At 50.4% G+C, this 25,052-nt stretch overlaps 1 protein-coding gene across 1 annotated transcript in view; it reads left to right on the top strand.

Annotated features, from left to right (window-relative positions):
* Positions 1 to 17,911, top strand: part of SLC13A3 (solute carrier family 13 member 3) — a gene marked incomplete at both ends in the record, with an annotated part of 28,040 nt that extends 10,129 nt beyond the window's left edge. The window contains 12 exons of the mRNA XM_082325574.1: positions 1,293 to 1,558; positions 1,921 to 2,084; positions 6,973 to 7,039; positions 7,766 to 7,951; positions 8,592 to 8,717; positions 11,076 to 11,171; positions 12,968 to 13,072; positions 14,101 to 14,198; positions 16,029 to 16,141; positions 16,486 to 16,647; positions 16,996 to 17,133; positions 17,726 to 17,911. Of these exons, the coding sequence (XP_082181700.1) occupies positions 1,293 to 1,558; positions 1,921 to 2,084; positions 6,973 to 7,039; positions 7,766 to 7,951; positions 8,592 to 8,717; positions 11,076 to 11,171; positions 12,968 to 13,072; positions 14,101 to 14,198; positions 16,029 to 16,141; positions 16,486 to 16,647; positions 16,996 to 17,133; positions 17,726 to 17,911 (1,707 nt within the window). The remainder of the gene's footprint in view (positions 1 to 1,292; positions 1,559 to 1,920; positions 2,085 to 6,972; positions 7,040 to 7,765; positions 7,952 to 8,591; positions 8,718 to 11,075; positions 11,172 to 12,967; positions 13,073 to 14,100; positions 14,199 to 16,028; positions 16,142 to 16,485; positions 16,648 to 16,995; positions 17,134 to 17,725) is intronic.
* Positions 17,912 to 25,052: the final 7,141 nt, after the last annotated feature.

The raw sequence follows: 25,052 nt of genomic DNA, 5'->3' as shown, positions 1-25,052 counted from the left end.
CGGCTGAGGCCTGGGGGGGATTTTTTGCCGGTGGCCAGGCGAGTTGTGGCTCCGCCGTTCCCGCTCTGGTGCCTTGCCGCACGCTCCAGCGCCGCGGCTGGGACCGCGTTACCCCCAAACCGCAGCTCCCAGCCCGCGCTGTCCCCGGCCCAGCCGTGGCAGGGAGCAGAGCCCTCATCTCCCTCGCAAAAGCCCCAGCAAGCCCAGCCCTGGGTGCAGGGGAGGAAGGTCCAAGCGGAGGGACAGAGGTGCCTTTGAGTAACAATTCAACCTGTTCAACAAGCTGGAAAAGAGTGGTAAAATAAATAGCTCTGTGGCTTCCAAATGACTCTCGGCTGTTATTTATAGCGCTGTGGGCACTCTGCCCTGCAGTCGCTGACAATATCCCCGTTCAGCCCCGCCGTGACCGAGCCCAGCTCCGCACTGGGCTCCCCCCTGCCCCCCCGGGGCTCTCCCCTCCTGGGCTTGGAGCCGTTCTCCTGACTTCTTTCCGTCTCTCGTTATTTCGGCCGTGGCTGTCATGACAAATGGCTTTGGTCTAGTTTGTGCCTGCTGGGCGGATGAATGAATTCGCGCTGCGGCGTGGGGGCGCTGGGTTTCTGCCAGCCGCGGGCAGGCTGGGGCGACGCCGGGCATGGGCGAGCTCCCTGCCCTCAGGAAGCGGCGCGACCCCGGGGCGCGCGATTTACTGATTTCCGTAGGGACTGGGATGGGGTGCCATGGAATGGTTTCTCACAGATCTCTTAGGAGACTCTGATCCAAGAAAAGAAACCTCTCTGTGTGCCTCCTATTGCAAATGTGGGGACTCGATACATCCATCTCAAAGCTGTTTTTCCATAGCCATGCAAAGCACGGTCTGTGGAAGCTGGAGAGAAAGCACAAACATTAAGTGTAGCAGGGTCAGGTATTGGGACACCTAAGGGTGTTAGCAGCAGTGCCTGCTGAGGATTAGCACCCTAATTCAGCGTGCTGGGACAGTTCCTACTCTCCAGAGCTTCCCTGGTTGATGCTCCAGTGCATTGCCACCCCGCAGCACATAGGAGGCTCCGGCAATCGAGGAGGATTGGGGTTTTGCTGCGGTCTCAGAGGATCGGTGTAAGTCCTGACCCCCTACACCATGTAGGGGGGAAGATGTTGCACTTGATGGAAATGATTTGGGAGAAATGCTGTATCCTTGAAGGAGTAATTGGTGCGTTTTGCTTGTCTAAGCGTCTCCAAGTGCAAAGATGTCTCTCTAATGCCAGTCTCCCTAAAGCCACATGTCTTAATTTTCCTCTCTCCTCCTTTTGCAGGAAGGAAGATGTCTCTATGTGATCCTGCTGATGGCCCTGTATTGGTGCACGGAGGCGCTGCCCTTGGCCGTGACGGCTCTGCTGCCCATTGTCCTCTTTCCCTTCCTGGGGATCCTCCCGTCTAACAAAGTTTGCCCGCAGTATTTTTTAGACACCAATTTCCTCTTCCTCAGTGGTTTAATCATGGCCTCGGCCATTGAGGAGTGGAATTTACACCGCAGGATCGCGCTCCGGGTCCTCATGTTGGTGGGAGTCCAGCCGGCCAGGTGACTATGGGAGCAGGGGATCTCCCCGGGGGACGCGAGCTCCCGGCGCTCGGGACGCGGCTCTGCTGCGGTGGGCCGTGATGCGAGGGTCTCCCGTACCAGGGGGCTGTCCTCCCCCCTTTTCTCCAGCTTATTGAGTTTATTCAGCTGTTTGCCTTTGCTCAGAGGCCAGCGGAGCACAAGGAGAATCGTTTGGGTCAGCCCCATATTTGTGCTCCGTCCAGTTACAGGAGAGTGACGGAAGTCCTTTTTGCTGTTAGTTCTGTTATCCCTGCCCATGAGCTTTTCTTCCTGTAGCTATAATGTATGGGAGAACTTGCCAAACTGAAGAAATTCAGCTTTTCCTTTTTTCTCTCTTCCAGACTAATTTTAGGGATGATGTTGACAACGTCTTTCCTGTCCATGTGGTTAAGTAATACTGCCTCCACTGCTATGATGCTTCCAATTGCAAATGCAATTTTAAAAAGCCTCTTTGGGGAGAAAGACACATCTAAGGATATGAAAAGGGAAAATGAAGAAAACCAAGGTAATTGAGACAGGGCAGTAGTATAAGCCAGCTGAGGTCTGCCCTGCTGCCGTCAAATATGCCCCATTTTATTGACTTCCCTGGCACAAGTACCAGGTTTCTTAGTTGCAGCTTGATCTCAGTGCTGGTCCCATTTTAATACACACTTTATTACCGCGGTGGAAGAGTATTGGCATAAAATTCCCTTTTATCCTGCCCCTTCCTCGTGTCGCGCAGGAGGCAATGCTTATGAGTTGGCTGGAAAAACCACGATGCCCAGCCAACCTGCTCCGTAAACCTGCTGCTGGCACACGTTGAACTCCAGCTCCGCGGGCACGGCGGCGATGGGATTCGTAGGGATGCCTCGCTGCGGGGACAGCCAGAGCCAGGGAGGGCTGTGGATAGTAAACCTGGGCGGATGAGCGCTACGTAATGGTGCGTTGCTGCAGGGACAGGCCAGGGACTGGGCAGGCAGCGAGAGCAGGGCAAGGATGAGGACACTGGCCCCTCCGTGGCAGCCCGCGGGGCTGCCGTGTGCTCGCGGACGGGTGGGTTCTCCTCTCGTTTTCCTGTTTGTTCCCCCACAAAACCGGAGCCGGAGCTGGAGGAGAAAGGGAGGACGCAAGGGAAGGCTGGCAGGTGAAATACCGATTTATAAAGTGCTTTGTGATTTCCCAGCTTGTTGCTACTGCTTGGCGGTGTTCCTGAGCAGGTCCCGGACAGGCTGGGGCAGGGGTCTGCAGCCAGATAAGGTCTTCCCCCAGCCCTCTCTTCACAAGTCGTGCACCAGGCGTTTGGGCTTCTGGCAGACAGTGTTGAGAAACAGCAAAACAGAAATGAAGTCATGAAGTCCCCTTTGCAGCTATTCCTGATAGCTGGGGCAGTAGTCACGGCTTCTCTTTCTTGCACTAATTAGTAATTCTTCTGCCCCTGCAATTTAAAAGCAATGGCTTTTTGGTTCCCACTGAGTCCTAAGGCAGAAAAACGAGTCCCCAGAAGAAGACTCAAACATGTGCATACTCTAATAAAGATATAATTAATCATTCATCATTAATGTCTAGCAATCATGAGATACTTGCACTCCAGGTTGCTTTATCACGTTTGCTTTATGAATTTTTGACCATTCACATCGACTAAAACCAACCCCGCTGACCTTCTTGCTATAATTTCTTATTCTATAGAAGCATTGTGTTTTGTCAGTCTGCTTTTAACCTTCCTGACCCCATCTTCTGAAGTGATTTGACTGTGTAGCTGTGACTGTAAATACAGTAGAGTTTGGGAACACATAAAATCAAGACCCCCGTTGTCCTAGACATTGGCAAGCACAAAATTAACGTCCTTGGCTCACGACGCTTGCAGTGCTGAGAGAAGCCAGACAAGGCAAAGGGCGAGGCGTGCAAGTAGAAGAATGAATAAAGTGATGCTTTGCAAATATCATGTGATGGCGTGATGATGTATTTTTCTTTTGAGGTAGAGACTCATAAAAGTAATAAATACAAGTGAGGGAGGAGTCATCTGTAAAATGTACAACGTCAAAATGCAGGTTTTCTTGTGGACTTTTTATTTGAACTTCAGTGTCCCAAGGTAGACTCATCCTTCTCTGTAATCTTTCTCAATGGATGAGAAAAGCTGAGTTCCTTGAAGGAAGCCCTAAACCTGAAGTCAGTCCAAAGCGCCGAATCCGACGTTACCCGTAGGAGCGGAGACGCGCAGGTGAGCTTGCCGCAGGGGGTTCCTGCCTGGGGTGTCGTCCGCGGCCGGGGCTGGCTGCGCGTCGCCAGCGGGCTGCTGCGGGTAGCTTTTTCGCAGACCTGATGAAACCTGACTGAATGCAAGGAACGTGCATTTGAGAAAAAGGTATACTCATTTCATGGTTTACTTAATTTTTATAATCTAACTGAATTGTAATCTGTGTTCCAAAAAAGACAGGCAGGTTTGTTTGCGAAGGGGACTGGATGTGGCAGCTAACTTTTACCATGGCGTATGATAAGGTCAGTTTGCAAATCTGCTTTGATATGCTTTAATAACGCTGTAGTGGCGTCCAGGAGGCGAAAAAATACTTGGATGGCTAAAAACAAATTAAAAATGTATTAAAGAATATGTAGCATGTAAAAGCATTTGATTTGCTGAAGAAATCTCGACAAGCGTATGAAAGCAGCTTTGTAAAGGGCTTTGCTTACGCCCACGGGGCCAGAATTCACGTGGTGTCCGATCAGTTGGTCACTCTTTTGCTGACGAGAGAACCTCGAGGTTGCGGTCACTGATGGCCACGCTCAGCCACGTGGCAGCACGGTACAGATGAGTAAATATTTGGACGCTTGTGTCGTCGGTCGCTAGAATTCGGTGTAGCGTTTTGTTCATTTTGACGCCATTGGCTACTGATGCAAGAACGCAGTGAGATGAGTTTTGACGGCTGAAGTCCCGGCTCGTTCTGGTTGCTCGAAGCAGGGTTATAAACTGAACACCAACAGGCTTTTTTCGACTTCCAGAATTTTCCTTTTGGAGGTGGGTTCTAGATTCCCTGCAATTCTGTCGGACATCTCCAGCAATAGGTGCGTGATGAGCTGGAAACCACCGTGCTAGTGAGCCTGACCATCCCCTGCTCTCTGCCCACTAACCCATCACTGGCAATATTTCATTTCTCTGAGCAGCTTCAGTGTCTCCAGGTAAAAACCACGAGAAAGTATTTCCATCCTTTTTTTTTCCTGCATAGAGAATATCTTCCGCAAATTCAAGACGAACTGGTCAGTGCTTGAGGTATTTGGTTGGGTCGCAGGCCTGGAAATGATGTCTCTAAAGGGGAAGGTGGGAAATGGGCATTTTTGGACACCGCTGCCTGGTTTGGCTGCCCCACTGGCTGCCACCCCACCTCGGTGGGTGGAAACATTCCTTCTCAGGCCTTTTCAACTTTTTAGAAACAATAAAAATGTCATTAAAGCCAAACTTTTCTAGGACAAGCCTTTCTGCCTCTAAGGTATACGAGGTATTTGGATGAAATGGCCACTGAATCCTTCTCGTACTGCTCCGTGAGAGGTGTGTCCAGCCAGGTCCTACCTCAGTGGTCTTTGGCGTCTTCTGGCTTACGGACATGTAACAATTTTCAACTCCTTTTTGCAAGTTTTATAGGAAAAGTTTGCCCTGCAGCAACTCCGGCTTTCCTTTGCACAGTTGCCTTTTGCAGACCTTCCTTGAGAGGTAACTCACAGATGGTCCTGGCAAGATGGGATGGGAGTTTGGGCTTAGCAGGGAAAAAATGTGAAAAATGTTAAGAGGTGGAATGAAATATGTCTCTTTGCAGAGCCAGCACTAGGCTTGAGTGGGACGGCAGTGGTAAGAGGCCTTGGGCTGAATGTGTTGGGGGATAACAGTCAGCCGTGGGTTAATGTTCGTCCTTCTAATTACATCCCTCCGTCGCGTCATCGCTGGGATGAAAGCTCAGCATGTGTGCGTCCAAGCCAATTAACTCCAATTCGGTAAATTAGAGATGTATAAAACATGACTTTGCAAAACTCCGTGGTTCACTGAGCTGGAACGAGCTCCGTGTCTTTGGCGCACACGTGAGTGAGTCCAGAGACTTTGACCACTGGCCCCTCTCCGTGCACTGCTTTCGGTCTCCAGCGCGCGTACAGGTAGAAGAGGATCGTGGTTCGGACAGAGGAGGGGTGCGAGGAAATCTGGGGACTGATGGGGTGGCAGTGGCAGGGAACGGGCTCTGCGCGCCGTGGTCTGCAGAGCCTGGGGAGGTGCAGGGACGCAAGCCTCTGGACCCAAAAACATACAAAGAGCCCTAGGAAGGGCAGCGGAGCCAGCGGTGACGGGGAAGGGCCACCTGGGCTGATGGTGGGTAAAACGCGCAAGTGCTCCAGTCCTGAGGAGGGCTATGGGAAATGGGGTTTAATGGGACACCTCTACGCCCAGCCTCAGGAGGTCAAGCCGTGAGCCAGAACTACAAATGCCACAAGCCTTAGGGTGAGATCTGGTAAAAAAGAGTGATTGTACTGCATTTGTCTTTTGATTTCTGAATTCTCCCGTATGTATGTGTGTGGTAGAGTGGCGTGCACCTCCCAGTTTACTGCCAACGACAAGGCTGGTCATTCTGGTCAACATATCCCCTTTCCCCAAGTGCTCCTGAGTCCTGCTTGTGTTCCCTGTGTGGTGCTAAGGACGGTGAGGCAGAGCCCACGTGAAATATGCAGGAGGGTCCCTGGGAACTGGGTGTGCACCAGAGTCCCCCCTGGGGTGGCCCTAAACTTGTGTTGGGGACTGGTCTCCCAGCCTGCGGGGTCTGTCAGCTGGGGAGGGGGTGATGGGCTTGGGAATGGTCCTTGCTGTCGGGGTGGCTTTCAGAGGACCCGGTACGAAGCCTAATCCCCAAACGTGCCCCACTCTCATCTTTAAAGAGCGAATTACAGCTTTGCGGTGACTTTGCGCTAGGTGCCTCCGGGGGGTAACATTCTCATCCCTTGGGATCGGAGCTCTGCAGCAGGCAGTGCTCCTGCTGTCCCTTGGGGAACGTGCCTTACAGATACATCAGGCCCAACGGTTTTTCTTCCTAAGAATGAGCTGTGGTTACCCCCCCAAAAAAAACCCACCCCAAACCCATGATTTGGTAAGGGACAACTTGAAACTCCCGGTCCTGTTAGAGGATCCCAGAGTCCAACCGGTGGCAGCAGTAAAAGGACCAAGCGCCTCTGGGTGCTGCGGTGGGACCGGAGCGGTGGCAGGAGGAGTCGGGCTCCTTCATCGCCGCGGGGCGCTCCCGACCCCGTCCCCGTGGCGTGAGCTCGCCCTTCGTTTGCACAGGCCCTCCTCTGTAAATGGCAGTTGTCTCCTCCGTTCCTCTGTTTGGTTCAAGGAGAATTTTCTAGATGCTTTGAACTGTTTTAAAGTCCTAATCTTTCTTTTTCAGCATCTTTACATCAGAATAAACTTTACACTGTACCAACTGAGATGCAGTTTCTGGCAAGTACTGAGGAGTAAGTTAACTATAAAGTTTGTATTAGAGAGTTGAGAGAGAGAATTGTCCCCTGAGCTAGACCAAGTTTTAGGAATTTGAAAATCAATCATTGAAATGTTTTTGATTATACCAAATGTCCCAATCGCTAGCAGCCTGATGAGAGAAACCCTCCTCTGTGTGTCCAGCATCCCTCTGCATGTCCAAATCATTGCAGAGGTTTTCCAGCCGCTCCGAACTGGTAGCCAGAGGTGTCTCCTGCTGGGGAGCTGTGCCTTGGTTTTCTCAGGAACATCAAACGTGTGAAGCCGGTGATGTAAAACCCACCAGGATTTACACACTGGTGATGATCCCGCTTTGATAACAACGGTGGGAAGGAAGCGTCTTTTCAGGAACAGATGTTTCTCTCCTCTCGGTGCTATCAAATTTTATTTTTTTTTTCCTTTTAGCAGTCCTGTGGACTTTATGCTAAGTGTTACAAGTTGCTGAGGGGCTGGGCAAGGCACGTGCACCCTCAGCTCCTACGGACGGGTGCTGAGGGTGCTCTGCCCTCTGCAAGGCTGCTGGGCCCACGTGGCCGTTCACCGAGCAGACCCCGCTGCTGCCCCGAGCTGCTTAGGTGTCCGTGAGGACAGCGTTAGCTTGGATATCTAAAAACTGGGAATTTTCCTTCTGTCAAGGCTCTGAAGTGGTTGCGCTGTATTTAAACCAGGGCTTTCACCGGATTCTCTTTTGGACTATTTTAAAGCAAAGATCTGACGGAGGAGAAGGAGGTTGCCAGCGATGCTCTCTCAGACTTAAAGAAGGAGGAGGAATACAAAACAAATATATGGAAAGGTTTCCTCATCTCAATCCCGTACGCGGCCAGCATCGGAGGTACAGCAACGCTGACGGGAACCGCACCGAACCTCATCCTTCTGGGACAGCTGAAGAGGTATGGGAGGCCGTCCTGGAGAGCCCTGTAAATCCTGGAAAAGAGAGGCGCGTTCTCCATCCCTGTAGGAAATTCTCTTCTGTGCCGAGAACTAGTTTGGAAAATTTATGCCCTCCCAGAACATTTTGGGAAACTTTGTGAGCAGAGGAAAGCAGGGAGTGGTTGCAGCAGCCTTGGCTGTAATCAGCAGGTTTCCAGCGCAGCCAGCCAGGCCGTCAGCCAAGCCGCTGCTCGTGCGCTTCACCTTGCTGCTGCTCTTAATCCCATTGAATTTAATGGGACTTGACCACACGCTTACAATTAATCTGGCGACTGTTTTGATGAAACAGGCCGCGTAGTGTTTTCTGAGCAATTATATCTGCCGCCGTAGGGTAGAAAGAAAAATAAGGAACGCACTACTTCTTTCTTAGTCATAGAAGATGCCCCCTGTATGCGTAGGAACAGAGATTTGTGCCATCCTAAGTGGCCGCAGGTATTTCTTAACTTTGCTGGCCACTACAAGTAGCACGAGGGGTAGTTTTTAAACGCACCCTTGCAAGTTTGTGGGATATTTTGCTGCTGGTTTCAGATGTTTGTTTACCCTTAAATTGAAGGGTTGTTTTCCCTTCTTGCATTAACTTGATTTTTCCCGTTTGCTTAGTTATTTTCCAGAATGTGATGTGGTGAACTTTGGTTCTTGGTTTATGTTTGCATTTCCTTTAATGCTGATTTTTCTTCTCCTGGGATGGCTATGGATCTCCATCCTGTACGGAGGAATTAACCTGAGGTACGTGTAGATTCACTGTACGTATACACAGTCTGGTTATGTTTCACAGCGTTGTGAAATACGTGTTCATCACGATTTTCATACTAAATCTATGATATCACCCAGGATCATCTCTGGGACGATGCAGGGTTTCCTAACTAACTTCAGGATGCTCACGCTATAACAAGTCATCTATTTTTAAGACGCTGATATGCAACAGGAAGGTTTTAAAGATATCTCGTAGTTACAGATACTTCATCTAACTGAAATACATACGTGTACAGAGTATGTATTATATATTCATTCAGTCAAACATACAATTTTTAAAGGTTGTTTTGCTGCCTGAGCTGGGCCTGTGGAGGTCAGTGGCAGATTTTCGTTGGCAGAAGGGAAAGCAGGATCAAACTTTGAAGCCCAGTGTGAAATCCTGGTTCCCTTGGAATTAGTAGCAAAAATCTCCTAGAACATAAATGAGCCAGGATTTGTTCCTGGGGCAGAAACCTGGGTTTGGAACAGATTACTTCACAACAGGGCTTAATTTTACAACAACATGTTAATCTATAACTGGGAATAACATGTTTTCCTGGTAAATCTTTGCTGGATACATGCAACCCCCAGTGTACACTACTTAAAATGGTTGCAGCGTTGCCACGCTGGTTCCTTCGGAGCCCTTTTCCCCCTGCACACTCTCATATGTGATGGTAACAAACTCACAGTCGTGCATCCTCCAGGGACCATACAGAATTTCTAATATTTAGAAAAGTCTTTAATTGTTATTTTGAGTTAAAAATGCAAATAAAGGGGGGGGGGGGGGGAAGAGAACAGGTGTCCAAATATTTACATTGTCTCAGAGACAGGAAAAAATCAATGGGAAAGTTTCAGTCCAGAAAACGCCGAACGCCGGGCCTTGCATTGCTCGTGGGGCTTCGCGGGAGGCTCTGCGTGCTGCCGGGGGACGCTCTGCCGGCCCGCAGCCGCTTCGACCTGCGCCGCTCTGCATCGCGTGCCTGGGGCTCGCGTGACGCGGAGCCTGGATTCCCGCGTCCCACGGTGAGGGCTGGGGCACGGCCCCGGGCGATCAGGTGAGGGAAGAGGTAGCTATGCTGGCCAAAGCCCCGGGCTAAATGCAAAATTGCTCTTGTGCTCGGAGAACGTGATGCTTTTTGTTTTGTTTGGCTCGTCTCTGTCAGCACAAAGCCCGGCTTTATTGGGATAGCTGGGCCAGCGCAGATACCAGTATTCCCCAGTGGCGAGGTGCCTCGGAAGAGACATTGCAGAGCTGGACAAGTACAGCCGAGTGTCTGCAGGAGTTTGTTGGGCTGCTTTGACTGTACCGACTCGGGGATAGTGGCTGGACTTTCTGTGTGGGCAAGTCCTTGGTGGCTGCAGGCAGATGGACATCGCTGCAGCAGCAGGTCGGCTTTGCTTGAATCCAAAAGACATTAAAAGGCTTAGGTAGAGGCTGGCTGAGCTGAGCTGAAGCTGCTGTTAGTAACCCCCCAAAAAATCTGAAATTGAAGGGCCAGGTGTGTCTATTCGAGGTTCAGGAACTTCTGAATGATCAACCATTCATCCACATAGAGGACCCAGCCACGATATCCCTGTGGAACAGTGAATGAGTTAAGGGAGCGCAGGCACCGCGGGGTGGCCGGGTGCAACTGGTACAGAAAGCTGGGGGCTGGAGGTTTAATCAAGGCCACAGTCAGGGTTAGAAACCAGGTTCAGCGGCGTGGGATGTGATGGGAGATGAAGTGCGGGATATGAATATATCATTTGTATGCACATACTACAAAGGAGCAAACTGTGCGCGGTCAGCGCGGCCGGGCTAAGAGGCTTAGCCAGGAGCACATTAACATTCCCAGCCAGTTAGAAATTCCTCACGTTGTTGCTGATCCTCAGCAGCATCCTGGGATCACCAAGGAAATCACGGGTGACGGGAGACACGGACAGATTCGTTTTCCATGTCACCCTCCTCCTAGTCGTTCTGCCCGAGCAGGTATCTGCTCGAGATGAGGAAATCCTGCAACGTTGGGACTTGCTTCTGGCAATCACAGCCCGTGCCGGAGGAAACAGTTCCGAGCATAAACGAGAGGAAACTTCCTGACCTCTGCAGGGCCTCCTTTGCATGAATGCAGAGAGAAGGGATATATAAAATAGGGCCTTATCGCCTGTGTCTGGACCGGAGACCTTCATCATCAGTCGTCGTGATTTGAAGATAATGCAAACCGAGCCACCGGAGATGTGCAGCTCTTTGAAGCTTGCAGAGCAGGCGCTGGCCAAGTGCACCGAGTCATGCACATGCTGCAGTAGAAAATGCAGCATTTACTCTTGTGTCAGTTATGTTAGAGGCATTAAAGATATAACTGTGTTTCTTGGCAGGGGCTGGAGAGCAAAAAAGTCAAATATAAGAGTGGATGCAGAAGCCCGAGCCAGAGAAGTGATAAAGGAGGACTATCAGAAACTGGGTCCAACAAAGTGAGTCATAAAGGCGGGACTGAAATGAAAAAGAAATCAAGTGGGTTGGAAATGTCCTGTCTTAAGAGTGGAGAACTGGGGGAAATGGAGTTTTTTAGAAGAAAATGAAATAGATGTTTCCACTCAGAGTGTTTGTACCCTGCTGAAGTTCGCTTTTTGCATGCTCCAGCCTCTCCACCTTTACTAACAAGAATAATCGCAAATAGCAGCTTGTACTCAAATCTTCTCAAGAACAAAGTTCGTATTACAGAGTGAATTCATGCTGGGTTGTTTAATTAGTTTGTAATTTTTCTACTCCGGGGACAAAAACAATCCTATGTGTGTTCTGTACTACCCAACACAGGCTGCATTTTGAAGGTTCGTGCCTACCTGTTGGGCGAAGCAGGAAGCATTTGCTGAGAAGGCTGATGAATCATATGATAGATATGAATCACATGGATTGGGGATATACTTTAAGACAGCTTAAGAGCTGCTCAAAGAAAGTATATGGAAAGAAGTCAGATCCATGGCATGGAATACATTATTTTTTCTGAATAACTCCTTCAACCGTGTTAGGTGAAGAAAGAACGAGACACTTGTGGCTTCTCATTGTAGTTTCTCAAAGGTCTTGTCTTCTGGAAAAAGCTTGGTGCAAATTGCAATGATGGGGATCGTATTTTGGAGAAAGGAACCAGCAGAAAGAAACCTGAGTTTTAGACTTAAGAGAAATGCCAAAAAAGGGGGAAGTAGGAAAAGTTGGGTGTCTCCAAGAATCAAACTGTAGGTATGTCCAACCAGCCACTGATGTTCTGGGCAACCAGGGCTAGTGAAGGTTTTTGAAACCGTAGGTCTTAACCTTAAATGGTCTGTGTTTCTCCATCTGTAAAACAAGATTTTCTTACTCACAGGGATGCTGTGAAGATTCAGCGATGTTTGTGTCATGCTATCGACATTGTAATTATTGCTGTTGTGTGGAAAATGGAGTGGTTCTTCAAAGACAATTGTCTGTGCTGCAAATGAAAGAAATTGGTTTACTTGTTCCATTCAGTACATTATCGAGCAGCCTGCAAAATGTCTCTGAAAGAATCAAAGTCCCACTTTGAGGTCTAGGAGTGAGAAAGTCCATTAAGCTGTGCTCTACCAATTTGATTAGCAACCCCATAACTTAAAATCAATGCAAGTGGCCTCTTCCCAGAGGTTTAAATGCCCTTCCCTGTGCTCGTAGAGATTTTAAACAGTGTTTTGAGGCGTTGTCTTGGTTAAATCTTGACTCCGCTCGAGTCAAGCCTGATACTTAGCGAATTATTTTGCCGTTTCCCCTGCTGTTTGTCATGTGCCTCAGGGATACCGTTTAGGTTTTGACGTTGAAGTTTGTTCCTGCTGTCTCGTATATGATTTGAATCCCAGCTGTCCTTTTACACTGCTTGACCTGGAGTGAAACCACCGCTGGCTGACCGTGCCTTAGGGACATCCCGGAGGGCAGCAGTAAGAGGAATGACCACGAGGAGCTGCTTGGCCCTTCCTCTCCGCCATGCCCTGAGGGTCCGCCTTGCGTACGCCTGGTGGGACATCTGGTCTGGGTGTTCCTGATGCCCACCTTGCCTCTTCTTAATGTCTTCCAATAAGAGATAATTGCTGGGAAGTATCAATATTTGCAAATAGATTTACAATCTCTTCCAGTGTTTCACTGTAGTTACTTTAAGAAAACCAGCCTAACTTCTCACCCAAGCTGCTGCAGCCTGAGCTCAATACTTGGCCTAGCTGGGATCCACCCCTTTAGCACGTCGGTGTTTTAGCTGCATTTCTTTTCATTTCAGGTTTGCAGAACAGGCCATTTTCTTCTTCTTCTGCATGTTTGCAATCATGCTTTTCTCCAGGGATCCCAAATTCATTCCAGGTTGGGCAAGCTTCTTTGCACCAGGGTGAGTTTTTATTTTCATTCCACTGTCGCATTTTTCAATAGCATTTCCAAGTCGCTGAGATTCCTGGGTTTCTGATTGCATTGCTTAACACTATTACTCAGGTTTCCTGGAATAAATTAAACTGAGCTTCAAGTAGCAGAGCCAGCGTTATTGTTTCTGTCTCCCGGAGGAGGCACATGAAGCCCGGTGGGAAGTTGGCAGGTGTCTATCTCAGGCCATCCCTAGGGTTTTGATATTGGGAACGCTGTTTAGAGGTACATTTACAGTGAAATACTGAATTCCTTATGCAATCCACTGGTTTCACTGGAGGTCTGGAGACTGAAGAGAGACGGCAGGAGCTGCCCCCTTGTGCTATCCTGTCTGTTTGGCAGGTTAGTCTCCCCTGTGACATCCATACCTTGGGAAGATGAACGGATGTAGCAGTTGGGGAATGCTGAAGCTCAGAGAGGGTGTTGTTATTTCTTAACAGAAGAGACCTTCATAGCTGGTTTTTTGGTTTTGTTGTTTTTTTTTTTTTTAATAAAGCCCTAGCTTAATAAATGATTCCTTAATACAATAAAGTAGTTATGGACTTTTCCCTCATGACTTAATAGCTCGCTACAATCAAAACCATGCTTTATTGGATGGAGCCTGCCTTTCACCTTAGAACCTGAGCATTTTGCAAAAAGCCCATGTAAATCAGATGGTCTGGGCTCTGCCTCTCTTCCTCCCTGCAAGGAGCTGGGGAAACTTGTCCTCGCAGCCCCTCCTGGACTGACCGCGGCTCCGCAGGCAGAACAGCCAGAGCATCGGCGTGGTGGGGATTAAATCTTGATTTTTACATTTGCAGGGCAGTTTTTCTAGGGGATTCAAAGCCCATCTTAGAAATGTGGCTCAACAGGGTATTAAAAAGAAAAGAACCGTGAACAATGAACCTTGTTCAAACCTGATGGAAACTTGTAATCTTCTTTGGTAAATCCCTGTTCTCACAAACTTTGTAATTCTACAGGCTTTTTCTTCTTACCAGTGTTTCTGCTGCTTTTGGACAGGTTTATCTCGGATGCGGTTACAGGAATCACCATTGTGATTATACTGTTCTTCTTCCCTTCGCAAAAACCTTCCTTCAAGTGGTGGTTTGACTTGAAAGGTGAGTAGGAGACCCCTCCGGGCAGGGCGGGCACGGAGCAAGAGCCAAGACTGTCCCAGACTAGCCAGGACTGGGACGGCGGCTGCGCTGGCGGTCCGGAGCAGCGTGGTTTGAGGGTGCAATTTGATCACAGAGAGGCTTTTTTCCTGAAGTGCCAGAAGAGGTTTAGCGGTCACTGCCCTGCTGCCGATTGCAGGACTGACTCGGTTGCTCACGTAGCTGTCGGAGATGATGCCACGGTGGGTTGAAGCTGTCGTGGTTTGACCCCAGCCAGCAACTATGCACCACAGAGCCGCTCGCTCGCTCCCCCCCGGTGGGGTGGGGGAGAGAATTGGAAGGGTGAAAGTCAGAAAAACTCGTGGGTTGAGATAAGAACAGTTTAATAATTGAAGTAAAATGAAATAGAATGGTAGTAGTAGTAATAATAATAATAATATAATACAATAATTATATACAAAGCAAGTGATGCACGACACAATTGCTCACCACCCACCGACGATGCCCAGCCCGTTCCCGAGCAGCGATCGCTTGCCCCCTGGCCAGCTCGGCCCAGTTTCTATACTGGGCATGACGTCATATGGTATGGAATAGCCCTTGGGCCAGTCTGGGTATGGTATGGAATAGCCCTGGGGCCAGTCTGGGCCAGCTGTCCTGGCTGTGCCCCCTCCCAGCTCCTTGTGCACCAGGCAGAGCAGGGGAAGCTGAAAAGTCCTTGACTGGTGTGAGCACAACTTAGCAACAACTAAACCATCAGTGTGGTATCAACATTATTCTCATCCTAAATCCAAAGCACAGCACTATACCAGCTACTAAGAAGAAAATTAACTCTATCCCAGCTGAAACCAGGACAGAAGCGAACTGAAACCGGTGCTGATTTACCGTAGCAGACCTGGTTGTGAAACAGAGGTTTGGTTGCTGGCTCCCGAACAGCTCCTGTCCCTCAGGGGGGAGCAAGAACCTCTGAGAGGGCAGAGCTGGGCGAGTTCTCCATACTGAAAAATAGGGGCCTTTCCTCACTTCCCAGAATGATTTAGAATTTAAACTCCTAAAGCCCAAACTCTTCAGCAGGTTTTGGTACCAGAAGTCTTTTGAGACCTTGGGTCTGTCCTCTGGAGTAGCAATGAGATACAAATTTTAATTCATAAGCCGCTTGGAATAAGAGATGATCGTAATGTGGAGATGCAGCCGATGAAGGCGCTTTGTGGATGGTGCAGCCTGGGGTCTATGGGAACAAAATACCGGCTGCTCCGAGTCATGCACGTTTCTTGTGTTGTCCATATGCAGGAAGATGTTTAATCAGGCCTCCTCTGGATAAAATATGTGTGCCCTTGTTCAACAGAAAATTACGGTCCCGTTAGTGCATCCTTCCATATGACAGAGCTCACTTCATCCTGTGTTAAGAGATGGCCTCTTAGGGGAGATGAGCTCTTCGCTCTAAAACTCATTGGCTGTTGAACAGCAACTGGAAAATTAATAACATGTTCATAATTCAAATGGTAGAAAATTTCCTCCTTCCACAGACTCCCATCTGTTGAGGACAGTGTTTAAGTCTGTTACAGAGAGAAAATTAACCTGATATTAAATGTTCCCTCAAGGAAAACTTTAAGTGCTAGGATTTCTTTTCCTTTTTTTTTTGAGATCTGATATTAAGTTAAACGATCTTTTAATTGTTTAGCTTAAGAGACTCCATATGTATATTTTAACCGTCAGCAACTCATGGTTAGTGAGCTTCAGCACTGCTGTCAGGCTCATGATCTCATTCTGTCAGATGACGACTGACGTGCTCCCCTTTGGGTGGGCGTTTGCCACGGGGGTTTTCTCTTCCTCTAGCACCAAACACTGAGACGCAGCCCTTGCTGACTTGGAGGAAGGCCCAAGAGACGGTGCCCTGGAACATCATCTTGCTGCTTGGAGGAGGCTTTGCCATGGCGAAGGGCTGCGAGGTGAGGCCCGCCGCAGATGCCACGTTGCTGTCATCCTGCCCAACGGAGCTGGATTTTATCAGGGTGTCACTTGGGGTTCTCATTTGGCTCTGGGAAATTTGCATCTACGGGGTCACAACACTTGAAGGACGTGTTCCCCAACTCCTAGAGAGCAATGCACAACAGATAACTAAGGAGACTGAGAGATCTTGCAACTCCTTTCAACCCGCTTGCTGTTAAATGCCCCGAGGACACTGCACATAGGTGTTGTGCGGGTCGGTGAAGGTTGTTCTAGAAAAGGATCAGTTCACGTGCAGGGATGTAGGAGCTCTGCTCTCCAGCTTGTTTGCTCTCCCCTTCTACAGGAGTCTGGTTTGTCTGTCTGGATAGGAGGCCGTCTGCATCCCTTGGAGGGCGTACCACCGCCCGTGGCTGTCATCCTCATCACGATTGTCATCGCCTTATTCACGGAGTTTGCCAGCAACACAGCCACTATTATCATCTTTCTGCCTGTCTTGGCGGAGCTGGTAAGGTAGTCCCATGGCAAGACCAGCTGCACCCCTGCCCTTGGATGGGCAGCTTTGTGTTGCATCTGGGACAGGCGCCGTACGGTTCTCCTGCTCCTGGGCTTCAGGCACTTTGACATCCTTGGGAGCAACAAAGCAAGTGCCTGTAGCGTAACGTGGACTCTGCAGGATAATAATCCTTCAGAAGGATAATAATCCTTCGGATGCCGTTGGCGAGATACGTGATTATTTATCGCAGAGTGTGGGTTAGGGCTCCGCACAGTGCGCTAGCTCTTTGCATTCTTTGATATATCTGCCTATAACTCCGAATCCCCAAGGTGCAATTTCTGTTCCTTTCTGTTTTCCAAGGCCATTCGTCTGAAAGTAAATCCCCTCTATTTAATGATACCAGGAACTATAGGATGCTCCTACGCATTCATGCTGCCAGTCTCAACACCTCCTAACTCAATTGCATTTTCTTCTGGACACTTGATGGTCAAGGATATGGTAAGTTCTTTTAGATACAGAAAATGCTGAAAACAATCAGTCTGGGTGGAGTGTTTAAAAAAGGAATTTTCTGGAGTGTTACCAGTTCAACACGTGCTAAAGTGAAAAGACAGAAGTCTAATGCTGTTCTCAGCAGTGTTTGAAGGCGCAGGTGCGCAGAAGGAGCTCGTATAAAGTCTGGCCCTGTGAAAGTTGGAGCCACTGTGGCTCCAAATGGTGACAAAGCTGGTCCTGAATGTGCTCGGCGTCTCCCCGGTCCTGCTCCTGTTCCTGCCAGCGTCAGCAGCTCAACTTTCATAGGTTTCTGGGTGCAGGAAAAGTTCCCCAGCGCAGAGAAATAAAGCTTATGAGTAAAATTAGGCTCATTCCCAGTTCCTGCTCACATTCCTGAGGCTAAACAGATGTTAATGTTTTTGATGGATCAAAGCTTGGTAAGCATCTGCAGAATGGCCTTTGTGGCTTAAGATGTTGCTAATATTACCGGCAATTAAGCCTTCCATTTTTATAATGTTTATATTCAAATAGCTTCATGCTTCACACGCTGTAGATGTCCAGTCTAAACTCAACAGTTGTCTTTGTATTTCTTTTGTAGGCAAGAACGGGGTTGCTCATGAATCTTATGGGAGTTCTGCTTCTTAGCTTGGCTATGAACACATGGGCCAAGAGCATCTTCCAGCTGGGGACCTTCCCTGCATGGGCCAACATCCATGCAGAAAATGCCACCTCACTCTTGACAGCTGTAGAAAATGTCACTTTAAGTGCACTAAATAAAATATGAAGAAAGCCACCCCTGGGGAAGGACTCACTCACTTAGGACTTGGGCACTGGAATCGGGAGAGCATGCACAGGAGGAAAGCCGCGTGGCTGCTCACGCTGTGGGGGACCCGGTTTAATTTTCATTTTAGAAATACTGGTCAGTGTCACAACATCCATTCGTTATTTTCTCCAAAGATCTTTCCCCACCTTCCGCAGGTACCAGCCAGACTCTCCCAGAGTCCCTCTGTCGTAGGTGGTTGTTAACTGGACAACCCCGTAAGCGCCGAGCATCTCTGGGTAGATGCTTCTCCCCCCGTGAAAGCTAGCGAGCTTTGCTGCTCCAGCTTCTGATACCCTACCTCGTTTTGGAGAGTAGCCCTGGGAACAGGGTGGAGGCAACTGGATCAGTTATGTGCAACCCAATGTGAGCGAGCGTATCAGAATCTGAGCGGGGGAAGGCGGCGTGGCCGGGTGCTTCTAGCAGGGTGCGAGGGACGGGGTCTCCTTACCATCTCGTGAGTAATTCTCTCACGGAGGATGAAGGCTATTTCTTCAGCTTTGGACGGGAAGGGGTGATTCAGGAGATGTGTCGGGAGGGCTCGGTGCATTACTCCAAGCTTTGGAAACAGGAAGGCAACAGTTTGTTTCCAAACATTTTCAGTGTTTTGAAAACCCGGGACCGTAATTGCTGCCTGGTTCCTTGCGCTGAGTACGCAGGTGGGGGGTTGGGACCACATTAATTTCTGACCTAACTTTGGACATCGGTGGTGTTTCACCGTCGGTGAACGCGGCCAGGCTTAGGTTTGTGAGACTGACTCACACGCGAGCGACCCACTGAGTCACAGGTCAGTGGAGAAGTTGCATTGGAATATTATTGACATTTTGGAAAAATAGGCTTTGATTCTTAACATCTTTTTAAATCAGATTGCTCGGGTGCTTTCAATGAAAGTATTGCAAATTGACTGATTTTAATCGCCATTTTATCTGATTTTTTAAATTTTCTGTAAGAATCTAAAATACTTAATTTAACAGATCAGTCATTGAAATAGATGGATTGAAAGATGAAGGATATGGTTCTTGGTTTAGGGAAGGTGAGTGACTGGATCCCTGTGCTGGGAAGGATTTCTCTGACGATGTAAACTGGTGGAGCTGGCAAGGCGGACTGGCCCCGGGGAGGGACCCAGCGCATCGCCCCCGCTCCTGCGCTGCTGATAAACCCCGGGGCCGTTGGAGAGCTCCAGGGCGACGTGCACCAGCCGCTGCTGCGGGGATTACCCTAGGGTGGGATGGTAGGTGGGGACTCGGGGGGCTGAACCGAAACCGCCAAGACCAATTGAACGTGGAACTTTGATCAGTCAAGTTCAACAAAATCCTTAATGGTCAACTAAATCCTTAGGTTCAACAAAATCCTTAATGATTGTGGAAAATGTACAATAAAGCACATTTGTTAGCACGTCGCATCGTCCTGTTTGCTCTGTAGATTGAAAGGAGAAAAGCAAAGCCTGAGCCTCCCCTAGCTTCATCCCTGGTTTGGGCAGGGGGTCCCCAGGTCTCCCTCCAGTCTGAGCCAAAACGGAGCCCTGGTAAGCAGAGGAGCAATGAGACTGGGAAGGCTCCTGGCCCAGTGTCTCAGGGCTGCTGTGCTAAAGAGGTGCGGCCCCAGCAGCCGGCTTTGCTGGGGATGCCCCATATCACTGTCCCGCTTCCCCAGGGCAGCTCCGTGCCGGCTGCACCCTGGGTTTGAGCACTGGTGTTCTGCATGGATGCTCCTCGTCATGCCTTAGCGAAGATGGGCTGAACGGCGCAAGGCAAATTGCTCCCTGCCGTTCCCTTTCCCAGCCGGCTGTCCCGTGAACGGTGCGGCATGGCTGTCCCGGGGCCAGGAACGGGCTGTGCCCTGCGTGGCCGGGTGCGCTGTCCCACTGCCCTGCCGCGGCTGGAGCTGCCGCTGCAGGGGGTTGGAGGCGGTGACGGGAACAGAGCTGCCTCTGTCCCGGCAGGACAGGCAGCGAGGGCGTCTGGATCATCCCGTTTCGAGGCTCGAAGGGTGACATCCAGCCCAGCTCCATTGCAGACGTAGGGGTCACAGGTTTCCTTATGGTCTCAGCTCTGGCTTGGTGCATCCTAGTTGAATCCAGGATGGTTTTACTTGGGCATGAAAGCAGAACTGAGATCACAAAGTTTGTGTAGAAGTCCCCAAAAATCACTCCCAGCGTCCTGGCACGTCTGTGGCACTGTCTGTCCAGAGAGCAGAAGGTATTTCACAAATATAGGGAAGGTTTATCATCTCTGTGCCGACATGGGAAACCGAGGCAGAGAGGGGACCAGTGACTTACCCACAGTCACACAACGGGGGCTTGGCAAACCTGGGAAAGGTCTGAGGAGCACCTGGAACCTAAACCTCTGCTTTAGTCAAAGACCTGGCTTCTGACAGCTCTATCATCGGCAGCCTCCGCGCTTCCCAGGGCTCCCCAGAGGATCCGCTTTAAGGCGTGTGGGCGACAGCATTGCCTAATTCTGCTTTTTCATATCCAGGCACCTGTGAGAGCAGGACTAGTTTGACATGCTTGATTTTTGAATTTTTTTTTAAGCAGAGATTTTAAGGTTTAGTATTTCTGGGGTTCAGGGGTGAACAGGTCTGCGTGAATAATTTCTGATTCCATTTGCTGCTGCTGGTACTAAAATTTGCCAAAAGCAACTTTTAATGGTAACTGAACCCCGTTATTCTTGAAGGGTGTCTAATGCGAGTAGGGATATAAAATTCCGGGGAAAGGGCATTGCAAGTGCTGTACTAACCTTCTGTAACTTCCACTGTGTTATTTTGAAGGAACTTTGCCCGCCTGTGCAGCGTTTCTCTAGGAATGTAAAAATCCACCGACCTTCACAAAAGCCTTTCGCGTTAGCAGCCTGCTTGTGAATTTTAACGAGCAGGAAACGCAGCTCACCCATTGAAATTCAACATCCCGAATATCTCTGCTTTGCTCCTTTGATGTTCCCCGTCCAGTCCCGGACCAACAGCCACACGTTCTCCTGAGACACTTGGAGGAAAATCATTCTGGTTTATTTACAGTAGGAAAGCATTTTGTTGTATCTTTTATCCCAGGAGCATTCGAGTTGCTTTACAAACTGTTCGCACAGAGGAGCTGCTGTACCGGTCTTTGCAGGGACGAGTGATTCTGGGGCTGGGCTCCGCTGATGCCGGGTCCTGCCCTGGGGGCACAACAACCCCAGGCACCGCTGCAGGCGTGGGGAGGAGCGGCTGGGAGCTGCCCGGGGGAAAGGGCCTGGGGGTGCTGGTCGACAGCCGCTGGACACGAGCCAGCAGGGTGCCCAGGTGGCCAAGAGGGCCAATGGCATCCTGGCTTGTGTCAGGACTGGTGTGGCCAGCAGGAGCAGGGAGGTGATGGTGCCCCTGTACTGGGCACTGGTGAGGCCGCCCCTCGAATGCTGTGCTCAGCGCTGGGCCCCGCACCCCAAGGCGGCCATGGAGGGGCTGGAGCGTGGCCAGAGCAGGGCAGCGAGGCTGGGGCAGGGGCTGGAGCACAAGGCTGGGGAGGAGCGGCTGGGGGAGCTGGGGGGGCTCAGCCTGGAGAAGAGGAGGCTGAGGGGAGCCCTCATCGCTCTCTGCAACGGCCTGAAAGGAGGCTGGAGCCGGGGGGGTCGGTCTCTGCTCCCCAGGAACAAGCGATGGGACGAGAGGGAACGGCCTCAAGCTGCGCCAGGGCAGGGTTGGGTTGGGTATTAGGGAAAACTTCTTCACGGAAAGGGCTGTCAGGGCCTGGCCCAGGCTGCCCAGGGCAGGGGCTGAGTCCCCATCCCTGGAGGGAGTTAAAAGATGGGTAGATGTGGTGCTCGAGGACATGGTTTACTGGTGGACTTGGTAGTGACAGGTTAATGGTTGGACTCCATGATCTTAAGGGTCTTTTCCAACCTTAATGATTCTATGATTCTATTCTAAGATTTGCACTTGGCAGCGATGCTGGAAGTTCAGGAGAGGAAGAGAAAGACTCCTGAGAGGAATGAAAGCCTGGCACGATGGGGGAAATTCAGCTATTGCAGGTTAGACAGCCTTGGTTCCCTCATCACATTTATCCCCCATCAGTCAGTGAAAGGATATTGCTGGGATTTTTCTATATTTCTATAGTAGAAACCTAAGACATGACCTGGCTCTGTATCACCCTAAGTTGTTCATTTGCATGTGATTTTAACAAGCAAAGAATCACCACTAATGGGCTAATCTTTCCCACACCCTCAGTTTCTTGAATTGGCAGAATAACGTGATCAAGAGGTGCTGATGGTATTGCCATGGAGAAATACCTTCAGCCGTAAATCATCCTGGGTTTAGCCCTCCATTCATCTTCTTTACCCCGTCATTTTCTTAAGCTGTGTAGTTCACGCACCCCACGCTCTGCCACGCTCCGCCGTCCCGCTGCGTTGCACCCCCCCCCATCACCGTCACCCCCCGGTTCCCTGTCCCTACAGGCTGACCTCGCAGGTGTCCTGGCAAGAGACTCTTGCTCGGGCTGCCCTGAGACCCGCTCTGAGCGCTGCAGGCTGCGAAGCAGAAAGGGATTTAAAAATCTGTGTCCTGGTGGGTACGAGCTCAGTCCCTGTCCCTGATCAGAGCAACGCCAGGCTACGCTTTCTGGCTGTGATACCAATGAAGCCCTCTGTTGTCTTCCTACAGTTACAGCAAGCTGGTTCCGGGGATGGGGGTCTCTGTCTCCTACGGTAGTGCTAGAAGGTCTAAATCAGGGATGTTAGAAAATTTTAGAGCTTGAGCTCTATAGAGACTGGAGCTTGTCAAGAAAGCAAAGCCCCTTTACACCACCTGGGAGCTGGGCCCCAGGACCCCCAGTGACACAGGGTGGGAGAAGGCACCTCGGAGCATCCCGAGGGGACCCAGCATTCGCGTCCCCACCACCGCCTCGCCAGCCTCCCGTTTCTCCTTCGCTTCCTCGGTTTTCCTTAAAACTTTCCCACCCACAAACTTGAGTTTCCGAGCTGAAATGAGCACAGACCTGGAGGTACTTTAGCAGAATCTGACCGCAAGATGTCACAGTTGCTTTGCTGAGATGCACGCTCCTGCCCGTGTCCTGCTCCCCAGCCTTCACCCTCCGTTCTTCGTGTATCTGCATAAACACACACGCTTTTAATTGATTTTTTATTTTTGGCAAAGCAACCTTGTTCATTATGTCCTGGATTTAGGATAGTCCAGCCTGCAGAGATCAATTTTGAGTTGAGCCAAAGGAAAAATCTAGGTTTGGCTTTGCATGCAAACACTTCTTGGTCCTGCCTGGAGTTACTGGTCAAGCACAGCTCCCCCCCAGACCAGCTCCCCTTTGCCAGATGATGCAGCAGGCTCAGAAAACACTCATCACTATGTTGTGGACTTCAGGTTTTTTTGTTCTTTATTGCTAACAGGTTTTTTGCAGCCCAGAGAGCTACCTGCTTAGCCTGGATGGGGTCCTGGGGGCAGATGAAATCAGTTAGCTCAGAAATACAGCACAAAAGAAGTTTAATCTCAGAATAACGACTAAGGAGAACCTGATGAATTTTGCAGAATACAGCTGTGGGCCTTTTGGGGTGGTCCTTTATAGTCTGCCAATTGAATTCAAGACCTAATTCATGGCCTGTGTGAGCAATTGCTGGGGATGCTCCAAGCAAACGGTGCTTTCCTTCATGCCTGCCTGGCTGGTGCCTCTTCCCAGCTGGAGCCAGTCAGCATTTCTCATTCGGTGTCTGCTCCAGGGCTTCAGGAGCAAACCTTTGCTCTCCCAGCCACTTGGGAAAAAGAAAAACTCTAGGAATAAAGCAGAATTGTTGAGTGGAGCAGCGAGGGTGGAAAGGACCTCGCCTGGTAGCTGCGGGAAGGGCTGAGGAAGCAGGCAGAGGTTTGCTCTGCCCGCTTGCGCTCGTGATTGCTTGTCCTCCAACGACTGCTGCTGCCGTGGACTCCGGCCGTGTCCCCAGGGGAAGGTGCTGCTCTCCCACCGCTTGCCGGAGAGCAGAGCCCCGCGTGCTCCGTCCCTGGGGGCAGCCGGGACAGGGCTGACCTCCAGCCCTTTGCCCTCGCCCGCCCGGGGGAGCATGAGAACATCCCGGGGGCCTGGAGGTTCCCACCCGGCGGGAGGGCTCGGCTCAACTCGCGGCAGGTTTGGTGGGAGCCAGGGAAGGCTCCCGTAACCCACGAGCTCAGTGCAAGGGGGTAGGCAGCAGTGGTACGTGATTCTTGTGTGCCAGCCGATCGGAGGAGGAGGAATCCTCTTCTTCGGAAACCACTGAGGAGCAAACACCACGGGCTGGTCCTCGTCTCCCGGCGAGTGGGTTTGGTGGCTGGAGCTCTGTGCCCTGCACATCCCAGGGGTCAGGCGAGTTGGTCCCATGGGGGCCACGCGTCCTGGCTTGTACACCTGGGAGCTTCTCGGCACTTTGGGAAGCCTGCCTGTGGCAGGGCTTTCTTTGCGATGGATTTGCTGGCTGTAGGAAAATGGGAAGGGTTCAGGCTTGAAGCTTCATCTTCCTCTGCTGGGACTATGAGATGAGCCTTTAAGCAGCTTGTGTACCCTGCACACAAGCTCATGGTTTCAGCAGGGAGCAGCAGCCTGCCAGAAAAGATGAACAATTATCAGCACGTGGTTTGCTGGATCCTACCATGCCCTTCGTGCCATGACTGCTATCTGAAAGAGGAAAAGCTCCCCTTCTCTCGGAGAGAGATCCCAACCTTGCTGCTCGCTGGTGGGCAGTGGAAGGAGAAGTCAGCTGGGATGAGACAGCCGATTTCCCCACGAGGGATGGCGACACCCCATCTTCCACGTGGTGCTTGTTCCATCTTCGTCAGCCCATATGTCACTGACTCATGTTTTTTCAGCTATGTGCCATGAAAATAAGCCTTCTCTGCTCTAACGGGAAGATCAGAAGCGTAAAGCCCAAGCAGCGCTGCGCATCCCGGCTCTGTCCTGTAGTGGGGTTATTCCCCGCGCTTCATGCACCAGGTTTGCCCGCTCGCTTCAGGAATTGCCAGCGTTGCTGATCTGAATTGCCTTAAAATGTCTGTTTTCTTTTGAGTCCTGGCTCTCTGGTGCCGGCTGCCTTGGTTTCCTACCCTGGCTCTCCCAGCAGCTGCATCCAGGAGCTCTCTGAGAGCGATAAGGCACTGGAGC

Source organism: Platalea leucorodia (genome assembly GCF_965183815.1).
Source record: "Platalea leucorodia genome assembly, chromosome: 13".
NCBI lineage: Eukaryota > Metazoa > Chordata > Aves > Pelecaniformes > Threskiornithidae > Platalea > Platalea leucorodia.
Note: the sequence above shows the minus strand (reverse complement) of the source record. Positions and strands in the feature narration are given on the sequence as shown.